Source organism: Pelodiscus sinensis, chromosome 9, assembly GCF_049634645.1.
Source record: "Pelodiscus sinensis isolate JC-2024 chromosome 9, ASM4963464v1, whole genome shotgun sequence".
Classification (NCBI taxonomy): Eukaryota; Metazoa; Chordata; order Testudines; family Trionychidae; genus Pelodiscus; species Pelodiscus sinensis.
The window spans coordinates 14,175,984-14,191,975 of record NC_134719.1 but is presented as its reverse complement, the minus strand read 5'-3'; the positions used below and the strand labels follow the sequence as shown (position 1 = coordinate 14,191,975).

Sequence of the window (15,992 nt, the reverse complement as noted above, 5' to 3'; positions counted from 1 at the left end):
CAGACACCTGTAGTACAGCAGCTGGGGCGCTGCCAGTTGGTCCCGTAGCGCCGCTCTGGGCGCTACTGGACCAACCGGGCAGCACCCCAGCTGTTCTGCCCCAGGCGTCCTGATTCAGCCACTGCTGGTCAGATTCAGCAGCGGCTGAATCAGGACGCCTGGGGCAGAGCAGCTTGGGTGCTGCTGGGTTGGTCCAGTAGCGCCGAGGAGCGGCGGCGCTACTGGACCAACCCAGCAGCACCCCAGCTGCTCTGCCCCAGGCGTCCCCAAGTCAGCCGCTGCTGAAACTGACCAGTGGCTGACTACAGGAAGCCCCTGCCCCGGGCTTCCTGGAATCAGCCGCTGATCAGTTTCAGCAGCAGCTGACTTGGGGATGCCTGGGGTTCTTAAGTTGAATCTGTATGTAAGTCAGAACTGGCGTCCAGATTCAGCCGCTGTTGAAACTGATTAGTTTCAGCAGCGGCTGAATCTGGACGCCAGTTCCGACTTACATACAGATTCAACTTAAGAACAAACCTACAGTCCCTATCTTGTACGTAACTCGGGGACTGCCTGTATACCAAAACATGAGAAAAATGTTAAGAGCAACTGGTATTGTGACATGGACTTATTAGATTGAATTGTGCCTTAGATCAAGAATGTAAACTAGGTTTCTGCTGGACCCCTACATCTGTAGTTCTCTGTCCTAACTTTCCCAGGGCCAATTTCTTATACTTGTACTGCAAAAATGTTCTCCTTCAGTGGTAAAGGATCTCTTAACCTACCAATAACCTCAGGATGTGTCCAGTTCTGACTCTTGGATTAAGTAAAATGAAACTTATTCAACATGGAATATGGAGAGAGAATCAACTGAGATAAAAGTAATTATAAAATTGTATTCCACAATCTAAGGCTACTTCAAAACTAGTTGGGTAAGGAGAATTTGTGCTTTCAACAGTCTTTCATCCTGGGTTCATCCATGCCCTTGTTATATACCTACTGCTCTCTCAGCGTTTAGCGGTCATACATACCAGAAGTCCCTCCCCTCTTCTCCTTCAAATGTGTGTCTCTGCTTTCTCCACATGCTACTTTGTTTTTCTGGCTCACCCTTCTTGTCCATGTCAATCTCCCTCCTTCTTGTGTGAGTTATTTTAGTCTCCTTGCGTGACCAGTTTAAGCTGCCTTGTGTACCTCCCTAGAGACATTGTCTCCTCCTTACTATAATTATTTGTGTGATCATGTTGCCTAGGAGCCCAATTTACAGGTCAGGGCTCCATTCTGTAAATTGCAAAAGAACATCTCTATCATCTACGCTTATGGTCTAAGTATCTATCACTGTGAACAAGTTCCATTTATTCTTCTAATTTATTCTGCTCCCTCTGTCTTCTGTATACAGCAGATGGGCACGATTTTGTTTGCTTTTATACCAGAAGTTGTTCTAATTGATTTTCATTTAAAGAATTTCTTACTAAAGAGCAGGCAATTTTATGGTAATCTGGGCTTTACCCTACATAACTATATTAGTATGCAGAAATAGAAGAGACTTCCTCCCCCCACTCTTTAACCTAATATATATGATTTGTATTTCCTGAGAAAACTGAGAATTGTGGAAACTTTTAAGGTGTATGGGACTTTCTCGTCCTCAATACACACAGCCATTTAAGTACTGGAATAAATTGCCTAGAAAGGTTGTGGAATCTCCATCATTGGCGATTAAGAGCTGGTTAGACAAACACCCATCAAGGATGGTCTAGATCAGAAGTCTCAAACTCCTGGCCCATGGGCTACTCCTGGTGATTGTGTAATCCTGCCTGGGACTCTTGGCAGGCCGGGGGAAGAGCTGTCTATTACTGTCCCCAAGCCCTGTCTCTTTTTGCCATATCCCTACTTTCTCCCCTCAGGGTACCACATCCCCCCAAGTATATGGCTTTTGGGGTCACTGTGGCGGCCTTGTGCCATGTGGCATCAGCAATTGCGCATCTCTGGAACTGTCCACGGTGGCAGTAGCTGTGGGGGAAGCAGAGCACAGCAAAGCAAGTGCTCCCATGGGCCAGGAGTTTGAGACCCGTGGTCTAGATAGTGCTTTGTCTTGCCATAAGTGCAAGGGACTAGACTACTAGAGGGCCCTTCCAGTTTTATGATTGTCTGTGTAAATCCCATGGTTCTCAGTCATTGTGTCTCATTTCTCGTGGTTGTGAAATCTTATTTCATTCCAACATGACCACAAGTTAAAAACAACAACAACCAAGTCCTCTATCAGTAGCAGATGAATACCTGCAGCCTATTAAATGTCCTGAGGCCTATCCAGCTAGCTGCTCCATGTGGCAATAGCGGGAGTTTGAGGCAGAAGCAGAAAAGAAAGTTTCTTGCTTTCTTAACAAGGTTTCTTATCCTACTTGAACTTTCCTAAAATTATGGAGTTATGGCCTCAATCCTTCTTAAGTATAGATACCAATTTTGCAGGGCAGGCACTTAAGAAATGCCTGTACATTAAGCAAGCTATGATAATACCCTTGACAACGAAGTACCGTCAACATGTCCAGAAATATTCAGGGGATAGTAAAGGATTAGTGAAGATATGTATAGTGTCATGCATCTCTTTTGTTCTATGCAACAGTCATTTTAGAAACCAAGCATTCAGAATCTGTTAAAGTTTCTGCAAGTGATTAAGGTAACTTTTGGGCCCCTCACTCTACTATGTTTAGGTAAAGAGTAATCAAATTGCTTATTTTTCAGAGTCTTACAGCTTTTTTTTTTTTTTTTTTTTTTTGAGCTGCAAGATAACCTTGATATTCAGAAGCCTGTGACTAAAAGTTGCAGTAAAATCACTAAAGCAAAGAATAACAAGTGACGTTGATGAATAGATGGAAAACTGCCTGTTGGTAGAGCTTTGCTTTACTTTTGCTGCATGTGATCATCTTGCACATTTCTCAGACATAAAATAGAAACTGGGACTGTCATAATGGCCCACACAGTTAATACGTCTAGTTTATTATCCACCCTCTTCTGCTACTGGTGATTCAGAGTGGTGTGAAAGACCACACCTAGAACAATCTCTTGTCCTCTTAATGATGGTGTGCACTTCTCTGGACCTGGGACTAAGTGGAAATATATGTTCCCTGTACGTTTTTGTCTCAAGTTTTCTGTGTTACCTATCATTGTGATATCTGAACTCTGTAAGAAATTCTTCTGCTTTGGAACTGAACTGTCCTCTCCTTCATTGTAAAACAAGGAATTTGCTTTGTTTTACTTGAAAAGGATTAGCTTGGGTTACTTTATATTATTTTTTCCAGAAACCGTCACAGAAACTTCAATCTACATATGTATTAAACCCATATCTCGCTTTAAAGTTGGAATTTCCTAATTGATACTCGGCCCACAGAGTGATGATGTAATGCCCATAGAACAAGAGCAAAGTTCACTCAAAACAGAAACCTGCTTTAATAGGGCATGTAAATCTTTACTATAACTTGTTTTACTAGCATATGACTACCTACATCTTCCATTAGGTATATGTAGAAGACTGGCAGTTGTATAACTGGGTCTTTGCCTTGCAGTGTTGTATCTCTTTGTGCAGTGTTGTATCTCTAGGGTTAATGGAGTGGGAGCAGGCCAGATGAATATCTTAATCTCTTGGATTTCTCAAGGATTATTACTCCCTGTGTTGGAAGTGTAATCATGAAGGAGGAGTGATCTTTTGTTGTTTATAGTTGTTCTGGAGATTGTGGACTGTCTTGTTTTACCATGCCATACATATTTGCCTTCAGGTTGGTTATACAAGGCTTAAAGACACAGCCAATTTAAAAAATCCCACTTCTCTATGACATTTTTACCTACTAAGGCTACAAGCAAAATGACATTCATTTAAAGACAAGATAAAAGTTTGTCTCCTATGTGTGCATAATCAGTTTATTATTTTTCTTTTTAACTCGGTAAGGCTTTTTAACCTAGCTATAATGGAGATAAAACACTTTTTTAAATAGACAAATGTACTTGTAAATTGACGGAGCGGTTGTCAGTTTTACCCATGATAGGGAACTAGTAAAAGAAAACTGTTGGTTTGTGTACTCACGCGTCAGAGTTAGGAATGTTAAAATGTGTTTATTTAGATAAATGTGTAGCGCTGAAAACTGGAGCAGTTACACATTTACGCATGTGGGATGGGGGAAGATGACTCCCCCTTCTCTTTCTCCCCCCCCCCCCTTTCCCCTGCTGTTGCCTCTGCTCATTGGTTAATCATGTAGATGTTTACACTTTCACATCCCTATTCAGAGTGTGTTGACATTTGTAGCACTTCAGTTGTTGATGAGAGTAGCACCTGGAGGGCAGCTCTCCTGGGAAGGGGAAGGTGCAGGTCATTCTGGGTCCCTGCACAGTCCTGTCTCCACAGACACTGATCAGCTCCAGTAGCTCAGCATTGCTGTAAGTGGGGGATCATTTGCTCTGTGGCGCAGGCATTGTCACCTGGCCAAATAAGTAAGCACTTGTCCAGAAAATAGGAAGGGGAGTTTCAAAGTTACCGAGTTTTATATGGGAAGGGGTAAGGGGGATGTCTGTCTTTTTTGGTATCAAAGCAGCAGAGGTATTGCCTAGAGGGGTCACTTAGGCAATGTGAGATCCTGTAGAAGCTAAAAGGCAGTAGGATCATATCTTCACTTGCACAACACCACAAAAGCATCACTGGTGAGAACTCTACACCTCTCGGGGAGGTGGTTTTCTTTTTGTGGCGAATCTTCTGCAAAAAGACAGTGGCAAGTGTAGATGCTTCCATGATTTTTGTGCAAAAAAGGGACTTTTTCTGCTTCAAATAGCAAGTGCTGGCCTGGGAGGGACAGCTGGAGGTCGGGCCTGGCCCCTGGAGCCTCATCTCCCTGCTGGACCAGCTGCAGGAGGCCTCTCACTCCACATACACACCAGCTATGGGCTGAGGTAGGAAGGGGGCCACTGCATGCCAGGGCTCGTTGCTGATGCCTCCCCCCGCTCTACTTGGACCAGGTGATGCTCTGAAGTATCCCCTCTTCCCCCGCCCTTTGCTGCCTCTATCTGATAGAGATAGCAAGGGTGTGTGGGGGGGGAAGAGGGGAAATCGACTAGTGGACTTGACTATCCAATAAGCATTTACTTATTGCAGGGCTACTCAACATGTGGCCCGTGAGCCACATGCAGCCCGTGGCCTATTTGTTTGCAGTTCAAGGTGCAGTTTGGGTTTACACAGGGCTCAACACGCAGCCTGCAGGTAGGATCCTTTGAACATGACCTCCGCTGGGAACACGTTCCACAGCGCCGAGGCATCTGCCAGGCTGGATGAGCATTGAAAGATGCAGGTGGACGGGCTGGCTGGAACAGATGGGTACAGGGTGTTCGTGTTTCTAGGCCCCAGGGAGGAGGTGCCGGGGCAGTGTGGGAAGTGCCTTGTATTCATGCCCGTCAGTGTGAAAGAAGCTATTTGCGTATATATTTGCATATATATTTCCATGTATACGCAATCACATTTATGTTGCAGCACTCAACATGTGCTGTGAGTATCACTGGCCTCCGTGGCTTCCAAAGTTGAATAGTCCTGGCTTATTGGATAGTCGACTAGTCTTTAACATCCTTACTCTGCAGTGTAGCATCCGCTGTGCTCACTACCTTCAGTGGACACTCTGTAGTATTGCGTCCCTCCTCTCTGACCTCTCCCTTTCCGTGTCCTGGAAAACATTCCCATTTCAGGCACTTCCCTTTTTCCTGGCACATCCAAAACCTGACCTTACTTTAAGATGAAGCTGCATATCGAATTTGGTGGTCCTAGCTCTTACTGTTTAGAAGTTCTTGAACAATGGACTCACTGACCGATATATATATTAATGCATCTCCTCCATCTTTTCTAATGAGCAGGTTAGAAAAATATACAGAATGTTAAAGACTACATAAATTGGTGAAAACAAGATTTATGAATCAGAGCTTTGACATGTTTCTCTTCCAGCTTATATTTGATAGGCCATATAACAGGACATTGGAAATTGAAGCTGACAAAGTTGGACTTCAGTTTGCTGCAAAGGTAAATAAAATTGATTTTTACTAACCAAATATTTCTTCTATTTAATTATTTGAAACACTTACTACAATAACAATTGATGGACAGGTAAACTTTAATTTTGCAATCATGGGATCACCCAGGTTTTCATCAAATAGGTATTTAATGACATTAAAGGAAAACATAATTGTTTACTATTCAGCTGGGAAATAAAAGGGCATTTTGTCTAAAGGTATAGTAAAATTGAAGTTGTTAAAACTGGGTGTCACTCTTAAATAAAGCTAAGAAAGCTAAGAAGTTCACAATCGTAGTTAAAATACATGGAAATGTATCTGGCAATATAGATTACAAACTTAGTCCTTTAGCTTTTAATACATTTCACTTAGTTTCTGTCTATTACAAGAATTATTGAAGATTGGTAAAGCAATCAGTAATGCACTTGAGTTTCAGTATATCATTATCAGAGTAGATACTATAAATAAGAAAGCGTGTTTTAAATTTTTCTGTATTGTGATTGATTGTATTAACTAGAGATATGATAGGTAGTAATTATGGCATTCTGACTTAAAATTCAGACCAGGTTTTTATTTGGTTTCAAGATTTAAAATAAGCATAAAATAAAGCATGTTGTTTCAATAGTGCTAGTTTATTTATAAATTACTTTTAATATATCCGCTACTTAATATGCCCAAGCGATAGGTTTCATGCTTCTATGTGGAATTTAAATCATGTAGCTCCTTTTTAATACGAGACTTTAATGCTTTGTGTAAAGTACTTAGTTTCTTATTTCATTATCTCACTACCTATTCACCCTATTATCCTTAGACTGATTTAGTTAACAAATTAAACAAATTAAGCAAGACCTTTCAGCTTTATCTATCCCATTATAGTGTTTTTGTAACTAAGTTGGATAACTATGTGAACAGTGCCATCTAGTGCATAATAAGAGAATTCTGCTTTTTGCAGTTGGACCTTTTTGAAGCTTCTGTCATTTTAAATTTAAATGTTTATTTCTTGTAGTTGAAATTTCACTTAGAACACAAAGGAAAGAGTCTGACCATTAATCAGTCTCTAATGAAAATTCTAATATTCCAAATCTTTGAGCAGTTTACTGCAAACTCTTATTTCTGACATCTTTGAAAGCAAGATGCTATATAGTAAGTTCAAATATTAGTAAAACAAAGATCCATAACACTTTCTTTTATAGAGGAGGAAAACTGGCACATGTAGGTTAAAGCAGTCTTCCCAAAACAGTATAGCAAGTATGTGCCTGTCATAAGTCGAATCCATTTGAAATCCCGCTTTTGTTTTTGAACTACTAATATATGCTTCCATGTACACAAACACCTAATAAAGAAAACAGAGTCATACAGTTAGGTTGCCAGTTACATTTAGTCCCTCTGATAGTCACCCTCATGATCAATTTTCCTCTGAGCTTTTCTTTTTAACACTAACCTTAGAAAAAATGTATAGGGTAATGTCCTTATCACAGCAGCAGAAGTGTGTGTGTGTGTGTGTATTTCATTATTTGTGTGTTTGTATACATAAACACATACATATACACTTCTAATATTACATGTGATTATGGTCTCCAGAGAATAGTTACTTAATTAAAGAGCTTGTTACCTTGCCCGACCACTAATACATCTTTAACAAAAATATGAATATTCAAAATCTTGAGCAGTTTGATGCAAACATTTATTTAAAAATAAAATAAAAATGGAGATGCTGATTTATTCCTTTTTTCACATGAATGTGTAGCAGAGAAATGCAAGTGGAGTTTGTGATGTAGGATTTCAGTCTCAGATAAGTGACATTGAATAATAAATGTCTTAGACCTGCTAGTGTTCCATTCTTATTCCATATCCAGATGGGGAGATGAAGTTCCTAATTTTTGAGCTGTATATAGCATTAGTTTTTACTCTGAGCAGGTTACATGAGATCATATCCTCATAGAATTTCAGCATAGTGATTGAAAAACAGATTATTTGTAGATAATATACTAACCACATCTGTATTTACATTTAGACACCTGAAAATATTTATAGTATGGATGAGCTCCAGATTTGCTAGATGCCATACAAACATACGAGGAAATGGTCCCTGTTCCAAGGACCTTCAAATTTAAAAGACAAAAATGCAGAAGGGGACGAGGGTGAGGGAAGTGGTACAGGATTACATACATGCATACGAGCAGGGTGGGGGGGAAAAATCTGTTGTAAAATACAAGACCCAAACAAAACAAGTTTTATTGTTGTGAGTTTTAAGAGTGACTTTTATAACTACTTCATGGCCTTCACACTCAATGAGAAATTTGGTCATCCCAAATTCATTCTAATAATAACCCTATGCTGAATCCCACACATTATCACATACTGTGTTATCATGGTCTGCTGAGTCATGTTTATTTAGTTTTCTACAGCCTTTTACAAAACACTATTATTAACAGGCTTCATAACCTTAGCATTTTGTTCTCGCTTAATAAGCCTTGTCTGACTCTCTCTCCCCTGGTACCTCTGTCCTCGTAGCTCATATTGGGACTAGAGCACTTTTTTGGCATTATCTTTATGCGGTCCAGTGGATGCTTGTGGTCCTCTTAAAACTTCAATGCTCAGTGTTTCTCTGAAGTAGAGAATGGCCTAGGAATAAGGGGAAAGCGGGAATAGCTGAAGTAATCACCCTTTCCTTTTGCCAGCTAGCATCTCAACAACACTGTTATAAGCACCACTCACCTGCTGTCATACTTCCCAAGATAAATTCTTGCCATGACCTCAATTTACTGTCCTTTGGTTGCTTTAAAGGTCCCAGGTGGAGAAAAATGAGAACCCCTAAATTAATAAAAATACTGAAGTATCTACAATATTACTATAGAAAACACTTTAAATACTGAATTTTACTATGAATAGTTAGCTAGCTAAGACAATTGTCACTTTCTGTTTTAGGACCATCCCTCCATATAGCACATTCAGATATGATTTTCTAGTATGTATATTTACTCTCCAAGACATTTCAATGAACTGTGCCCCAAATTTGTAGGTAGTAAGACCTAAGACTGCACATAAACTTAAGGTTTTTCATCAGGTTTTTCATTATGATTGAAGTTCCTAGGCATTGTGATATCACAATCGAAATAATACATTTCCTTGCTGTAACTTTTTGTGGAGGTGTTTTTGGTAATTCAGTTTTTTGTCCCTTTTATATTGCAACTGTTATCATAGTTCTTGCATTGTTGTCCTACTGCTGTGTCAAGTATTCCCAAGGTCAGGTGTTTAAACCAGATGGCCTTCCTTTCACTAACATAATTCTTGTCCTCCTTACACATGTGCACACATGCTCCCTGTTTCATTTACAGTGTTGTCACTTGCTTTCGCTTCTGTTTCTCATAAAGTCATTACAAAAACCAAAATATTTCCAATTTTACAGAAAAATAATCCCTTCATTTTCCATAGTACATGGCATTAATCTGTCTCTAAAGCATGAAAGTTTACTTTGCTGCCACTTGTGCAGTTTGCTGTATATCAGAGTATATGACAAATTATGTCACTGATGCAGCAATGGCTCTGCTTATTGAGGCATTTTAAATTGGCCCAATCATAATGGGAGACAGACATCAGCCCCTTAAGTTATAAACAACTCAGGCTGGCATCTAGATTGCTGTGAGATACGTGGCTGTTTTGGGTTGCTTTTTTTTTACTTATTTGGTTGATGAATCTTATGCTTCTGCACCACATCAGTGACATAAAAATAGCTTCCAAATATTGTGTGGTGGGGAATAAAAACATAATTAGCATAGTCATGTTTTATATGGCAGGTTACCTGTAGACCAGAGTTATTCCTATTGTCACAAGCGCAACAAAATATTTTCTGAGTAGAAGGTCGAAAAATTGGGCCTTCTCTCTGCAAATTTGTGTAAGTATGTGAGGGTGATGAATTTTGTTTTAATTTATCAGAAACAGCTCAGTACTTTTTTTCTTTTTGTAACAGTTCTTACGTATAACACCTCAGCAGGTATAACTTCTTTTTCTGATTAACCATTTCTCTGTCTGGTTCCCTTTTCATTAACTCTGTATTTTAGGAGTAGTTCTATCAAAGTCAGTGAGTTACACGGGTATGAGTGAAGTACTGGGCCCATCATGTCCTGGAAGTGCACTAATCTTCAGTCCTGAGAGACTTATCTCATCTTTTCTGTAATTGTGGTGTGTGGGGTTTTTTTTTTGGGGGGGGGGTGGTTAACATCAGTGGTGAAACTGGCTCACTAAGTATGACCTGATATTCCCACCTGTCCCATTTCCTGACTGGAGTGAAATAGTTTAAAAGGAAAAACATTAGTTTTAATATTTGTTGTAGTCTATGGACCATAATTGTACCATAGAATCTTGATTGTCACCCCATCTCAAAGAGACACTGTAGTACAATTGGAGAAAGTATAGGAAAGAGCAACAAAAATGATTAGACATATGAAATAATTTCTGTAGGAGGAACGTTTAAAGACTGAGCCTGTTCCACCTGGAAAAGAGATGTCTAAGATGGGATATGATAGAGGTCTATAAAATATTGACTGTTGTGAAGAAATTTAATAAGGAAATGTAATGTGAATGAATAAACAAGAAACGGGGTCACCAAATGAAATCAATAGATAGCTTTAAAACAAAGGAAAGTACTTCACATAAAGAGTTTCACAGGTTGACTGTTGCCAGGGTTTTTGTAAAGACCAAAACTATAAGAGGATTCAGAAAAGAACTAGTTTAAGTTCATGGAGGATAGGTCCATCAGTTGCTATTGGCCAGTATGGGCCTTATGAACCCACTCTTATGCATTGGGTGTCCCTAGCCTTTGTTTGCTGAAAGCTGGGAATGGATAACAGGAGGATGAATGGCTTGATCATTGCCTGTTCTGTTCATTCTCTTTGAAGTATCTGGTATTGGCCACTATTGGAAGACAGGATACTGATCTAAATGGTCCATTGATCTGACCTAGTATGTCCATTCATATGTTTGTTATGATCATGTGAGGAATGCAGTCAAAGAAACTTTAGAGAATTCTAATTTTAAAATGTTTGAGAATTACAGTTCAATGACGTTTCCTTTTTATTTTTAGGCTTGTGTGGATGTAAGAGCAAGCACTGTGTTTTGGCAGCAGATGGAATTAGCTGAGACCATTCAAGGGCAGCGTAAATTACCAGAATGGCTTTCCACACACCCTTCTCATGAAAACAGAGCTGAATGCTTGGACCGGCTTATACCAGAGGTGAGCGGAGAGTGTTGAGAGAAGTGTCTCTCTTCCCCACCTGTCCCATAAAAAGTTATTAGGGTGATAGTTTAGTGTTGATTTATGAACTAATTTCGTAGCGTCACATTTATCTTGCCCTTTTTCCTTGTAGAAACATTCCATTATAAAATAGTAACCTACTCAGGACTTTATTATATGAAGAAAATTTAAAACATCATAGGTAAAGTGTAATTACACTGTATGCTTCTAAGCTATCTTTAGATGAAATGTACACTGTGATTAAGATGTAAGATTTTTGTTTTGTTAATGGCTTTTCCCTTTAATAAATACAGGTTTGATAAAGTAACTTAGGTATTCTGTGACCTCTTGTACCTCTGCTGGAAACCAGAGGCCACATTGAGACACTAAGGCTTTCTGTACGCTATGGACTTTACAACGGCACAGCTGTTTTTCTGCAGCTCTATAAGGTTTCCTTTGTAACCCGTCTATGACATCAGAAGAGTGCTCTCCTGCTAGCATAATTAAACCTACCACTAATGAGTGATGGTGGCTATGTCAGTGGGAGAGGTGTCCCACCAGGATAGCAGTGTCCACACTGACATTTTTCTCAGTGAAACCTTGTTGGTTGGGGATGTGGGTTTTTGTATAACCCTGCCCAATAAAAGTTGTATTGACAAAAGTGCTGGTGTAGACTAAGGGTATGTCTAGACTACATGCCTCTGTCGCCAGAGGCGTGTAGATTAGGTTACCAGGCATAGGAAAATGAAGCGGCGATTTAAATAATCGCCGCTTTATTTAAATTTACATGGCTGCTGTGCTGAGCCAACAAACAGCTGATCAGCTGTTTGTCGGCTCAGCGCGATAGTTTGGACGCGCGGGTGGCGACATCAAAGGTATTTGTCGACCACAAAGGTAAACCTCATCCCAGGAGGCATACCTGGGTGGTCGACAAATACCTTTGATGTCGACACCCGCGCATCCAGACTATCGCACTGAGCTGACAAACAGCTGATCAGCTGTTTGTCGGCTCAGCGCGGCAGCCATGTAAATTTAAATGAAGCAACGATTATTTAAATCGCCGCTTCATTTTCCTATGCCTGGTAGCTTAATCTACATGCCTCTGGTGACAGAGGCATGTAGTCTAGACATACCCTAAGTCTTAAGTGCTCTTGTTTCCACTTCATTTAGTAACAAGCCCTAGGACCTAGGTCAGAGGTTGGCAACCTTTCAGAAGTGGCATGCCAGTATTTAACTTTATTCACTTCTATTTATGGATTTGTGTGCTGGGGGCGGGAGGAAGAGTCATCGCAGGCTGGATAGGGTGACCATATTTTCTGAACCAGATGCAGCTAGGGAGAAAGATTAAGCATTTTGACTAATTTAAATTAAACCTATTTACTTTCTCATGTTAGTTTATCAAATTTCACTTTAAAGAAAGTAAAATATTAATTTATGTCCAACACAAAAGGTTTCAATGTTTTCTTTATTTAGAGAAGGGACAGGGAACTTTTTTGGGGTTGGGGGCCACAGAAAAATCAATTGGGGACCACACAAGTTAGAAGGGAAAATACTCCTCCAAAAACCCCCAACCCTCACTGATGTGGCCCGCCGCTGAAACACCTCACTCCTCTGGCACTCCAGCCTCATGGGATGAGGAGAAGGAACATAAGAACATACATACTGGCTCAGCTAAAAGGTCCATCTAGCCCAGTATCCTGTCTGCTGGCAGTGGCTAATGCCAGATGCCCCAGAGGGAGAGAACATAGCAGATAATCATCACATGATCCCTCTCCTGTCATCCATTTCCAGTCAGAAAGAGGCTAGGGAAACTATTCCTACCCATCCTCATTAATAGCAATTGATGGACCTAACCTCCATGAATCTATCGATCTCTTTTTTGAACCCTGTTAAAGTCCTAGTCTTCACAACATCTGGCAAGGAATTCCACAGATTTGATTGTGCACTGAGTGAAGAAAAACTTCATTTTGTTTGTTTTAAAACTGCTGCCGATTAATTTTATTTGGTGACCCCTAGTTCTTACATTATGGAAGCAAGTACATAAGTTTTCCTTATTCACTTTTTCCAAGCCAGTCATTATTTTATAAACCTCACTCATATCCCCCCTTAGTCTCCTCTTTTCTAAGATGAAAAGTCCAAGTCTTTTTAATCTTTGTATGGGATCCATTCCAAACTTCTCCTCATTTTTGCCCTTTTTTGAACCTTTTCCAGTGCCAATACAGGCAGTCCCCGGGTTACGTACAAGATAGGGACTGTAGGTTTGTTCTTAAGTTGAATCTGTATGTAAGTCGGAACTGGCGTCCAGATTCAGACACTGCTGAAACTGACCGCCAGTTCTGACTTACATACAGAATCAACTTAAGAACCCCAGGCGTCCCCAAGTCAGCTGCTGCTGAAACTGATCAGCAGCTGATTCCAGGAAGCCCGGGGCAGAGCAACTCTGCCTGGGGCTTCCTGTAGTCAGCGCTGGTCAGTTTCAGCAGAAGCTGACTTGGGGACGCCTGGGGCAGAGCAGCTGGGGTGCTACTGGACCAACCCAGCAGCACCCCATCTGCTCTGCCCCAGACGTCCTGATTCAGCCGCTGCTGAAACTGACCAGCAGCGGCTGAATCAGGACCTGGGGCAGAGCAGCTGGGGTGCTGCCGGGTTGGTCCAGTAGTGCCCACGGGCGCTGCAGGACCAATCGGCAGCGCCCCAGCTGCTCTGCCCCAGAGTCCAAAACAAAAGCCTGGTCTGCTGGGGGGGGGGAGCACACTAGCTGCGCCCCCCCCATCCCCCAGCAGACCAGGGACACGGGGAGCAGAGCCGCAGCGGCAGCGGGGTGCCGCGCCTCTGAGGCTTTGCTCTGGCAAAGCCTCAGAGGCGAGGGACCCCGCCACGGTTGCGGCTTCAGTCTGGGTGCCTGTGGTCTGCTGGGGACGGTCCCCAGCAGACCACAGGCACCCGGACTGAAGCCGCAGCCGCGGGGGGTCCCGCGCCTCTGAGGCTTTGCCAGAGCAAAGCCTCAGAGGCGCGAGGAACCGCCGCTGCTGCCGCTCCAGTCTGGGTGCCTGTGGTCTGCTGGGGACGGTCCCCAGCAGACCACAGGCACCCTGACTGGAGCGGCAGCCGCGGGGGGGTCCCGCGCCTCTGCGGCTTTGCCAGAGCAAAGCCTCAGAGGCGTGGGGAACCGCCGCTGCTGCCGCTCCAGTCTGGGTGCCTGTGGTCTGCTGGGGACGGTCCCCAGCAGACCACAGGCACCCTGACTGAAGCCGCAGCCGCGGGTCTCAAGGGGCAGCAGCGGCGGTTCCCGCGCTTCTGGGGCTTTGCTCTGGCAAAGCCTCAGAAGCGCGGGAACCCGCCCGGTGCCCCTGGTCTGCTGGAGACGGTCTCCAGCAGACCAGGGGCACCGGAGCAGCTTACGAACGGGGCTTTCTCGCCCCGACTTCCGGGGCGAGAAAGCTCCGTTCGTAAATGCGGATCCGACGTAAGTCAGATCCGCTTAAGTCGGGGACTGCCTGTATATCTTTTTTGAGATGAAATGACCACATTTTATGCAGTAGTCAAGATGTGGCCGTACCATGGTTTTACATAGAGGCAATAAGAGATTCTCTGTCTTATTTTTATCCCTTTTTTAATGATTCCTAACATTCTATTTGCTTTTTTGACTACCACTGCACACTGAGTGGATGTTTTCAGAGAACTATCCACAGTGACTCCAAGATCTCTCTCTTGAGGAGTAGTACCTAAATTAGTCCCCATCATATTGGGATTATTTTTTCCAATGTGCACTACTTTACATTTACCAACATTAAATTTCATTTGCTATTTTGTTGCCCAATCACTTAATTTGGTGAGATCTTTTTTAAGTTCTTCACAGTCTGCTTTGGTCTTAACTACCTTGAGCAGTTTAGTATCGTCTGCAAACTTTCTCCAGATCATAAATAAGTTGGATAGAATTAGTCCTGGGCTGATCCTTGGGGGGCACCACTAGTTACCTCTCTCCATTCTGAAAACTTACCATTTATTTGTACCCTTTGTTTCCTATCTTTTAACCAGTTCTCAATCCGTTAAAGGATCTTCCCTCTTATCCCATGAGAACTGTACTTAAGAGCATTTGGTGAGGGACCTTATCAAAGGCTTTCTGGAAATCTAAGTATACTGTATCTACTGGATCCCCCTTGTCCACATGTTTGTTGACCCGCTCAAAGAACTCTAGCAGATTAGTAAGGCATGATTTATCTTTACAGAAACCATGATGATTTCCCCCAACAAGTTATGTTCATCTATGTGTCTGACAATTTTATTCTTTACTATAGTTTCAACTAATTTGCCTGGTACCGACATTAGGCTTACCGGTCTGTAGTTGCTAGCATCACCTCTAGAGTCCTTTTTAAATATTGGCATCACGTTAGCTATACTCCAGTCACTAGGTATTGAAGCTTATTTAAAGGATAGGTTACAAACCACAGTTAATAGTTCTGCAATTTCACGTTTGAGTTCTTTCACAACTCTTGGGTGAATACCATCTGGTCCCGGTGACTTGTTACTGTTAAATTTATCAATTTGTTCCAAAACCTCCTCTAATGACACCTCAATCTGGGACAATTCCTCAGATTTATCACCTAAAAAGTGGCTCGGGGTTGGGAATCTCCCTAACATCCTCAGCCATGAAGACAGAAGCAAAGAATTCATTTAGCTTTTCCGCAATGACCCTGTTGTCTTTGAGTGCTCTTTTAGCATCTCGATTATCCATGGGCCCCACTGGTTG

The 15,992-nt window shown here is 42.0% G+C and overlaps 1 protein-coding gene across 4 annotated transcripts in view; it reads left to right on the top strand.

The window, feature by feature from the left end:
• Positions 1-15,992, top strand: part of OMA1 (OMA1 zinc metallopeptidase) — a 118,154-nt gene that overhangs the window by 14,459 nt on the left and 87,703 nt on the right. For all 4 annotated transcript variants that reach the window (XM_075936082.1, XM_075936081.1, XM_075936080.1 and 1 more), the window contains exons 7-8: positions 5,945-6,019; positions 11,093-11,242. In XM_075936082.1, the coding sequence (XP_075792197.1) occupies positions 5,945-6,019; positions 11,093-11,242 (225 nt within the window). The remainder of the gene's footprint in view (positions 1-5,944; positions 6,020-11,092; positions 11,243-15,992) is intronic.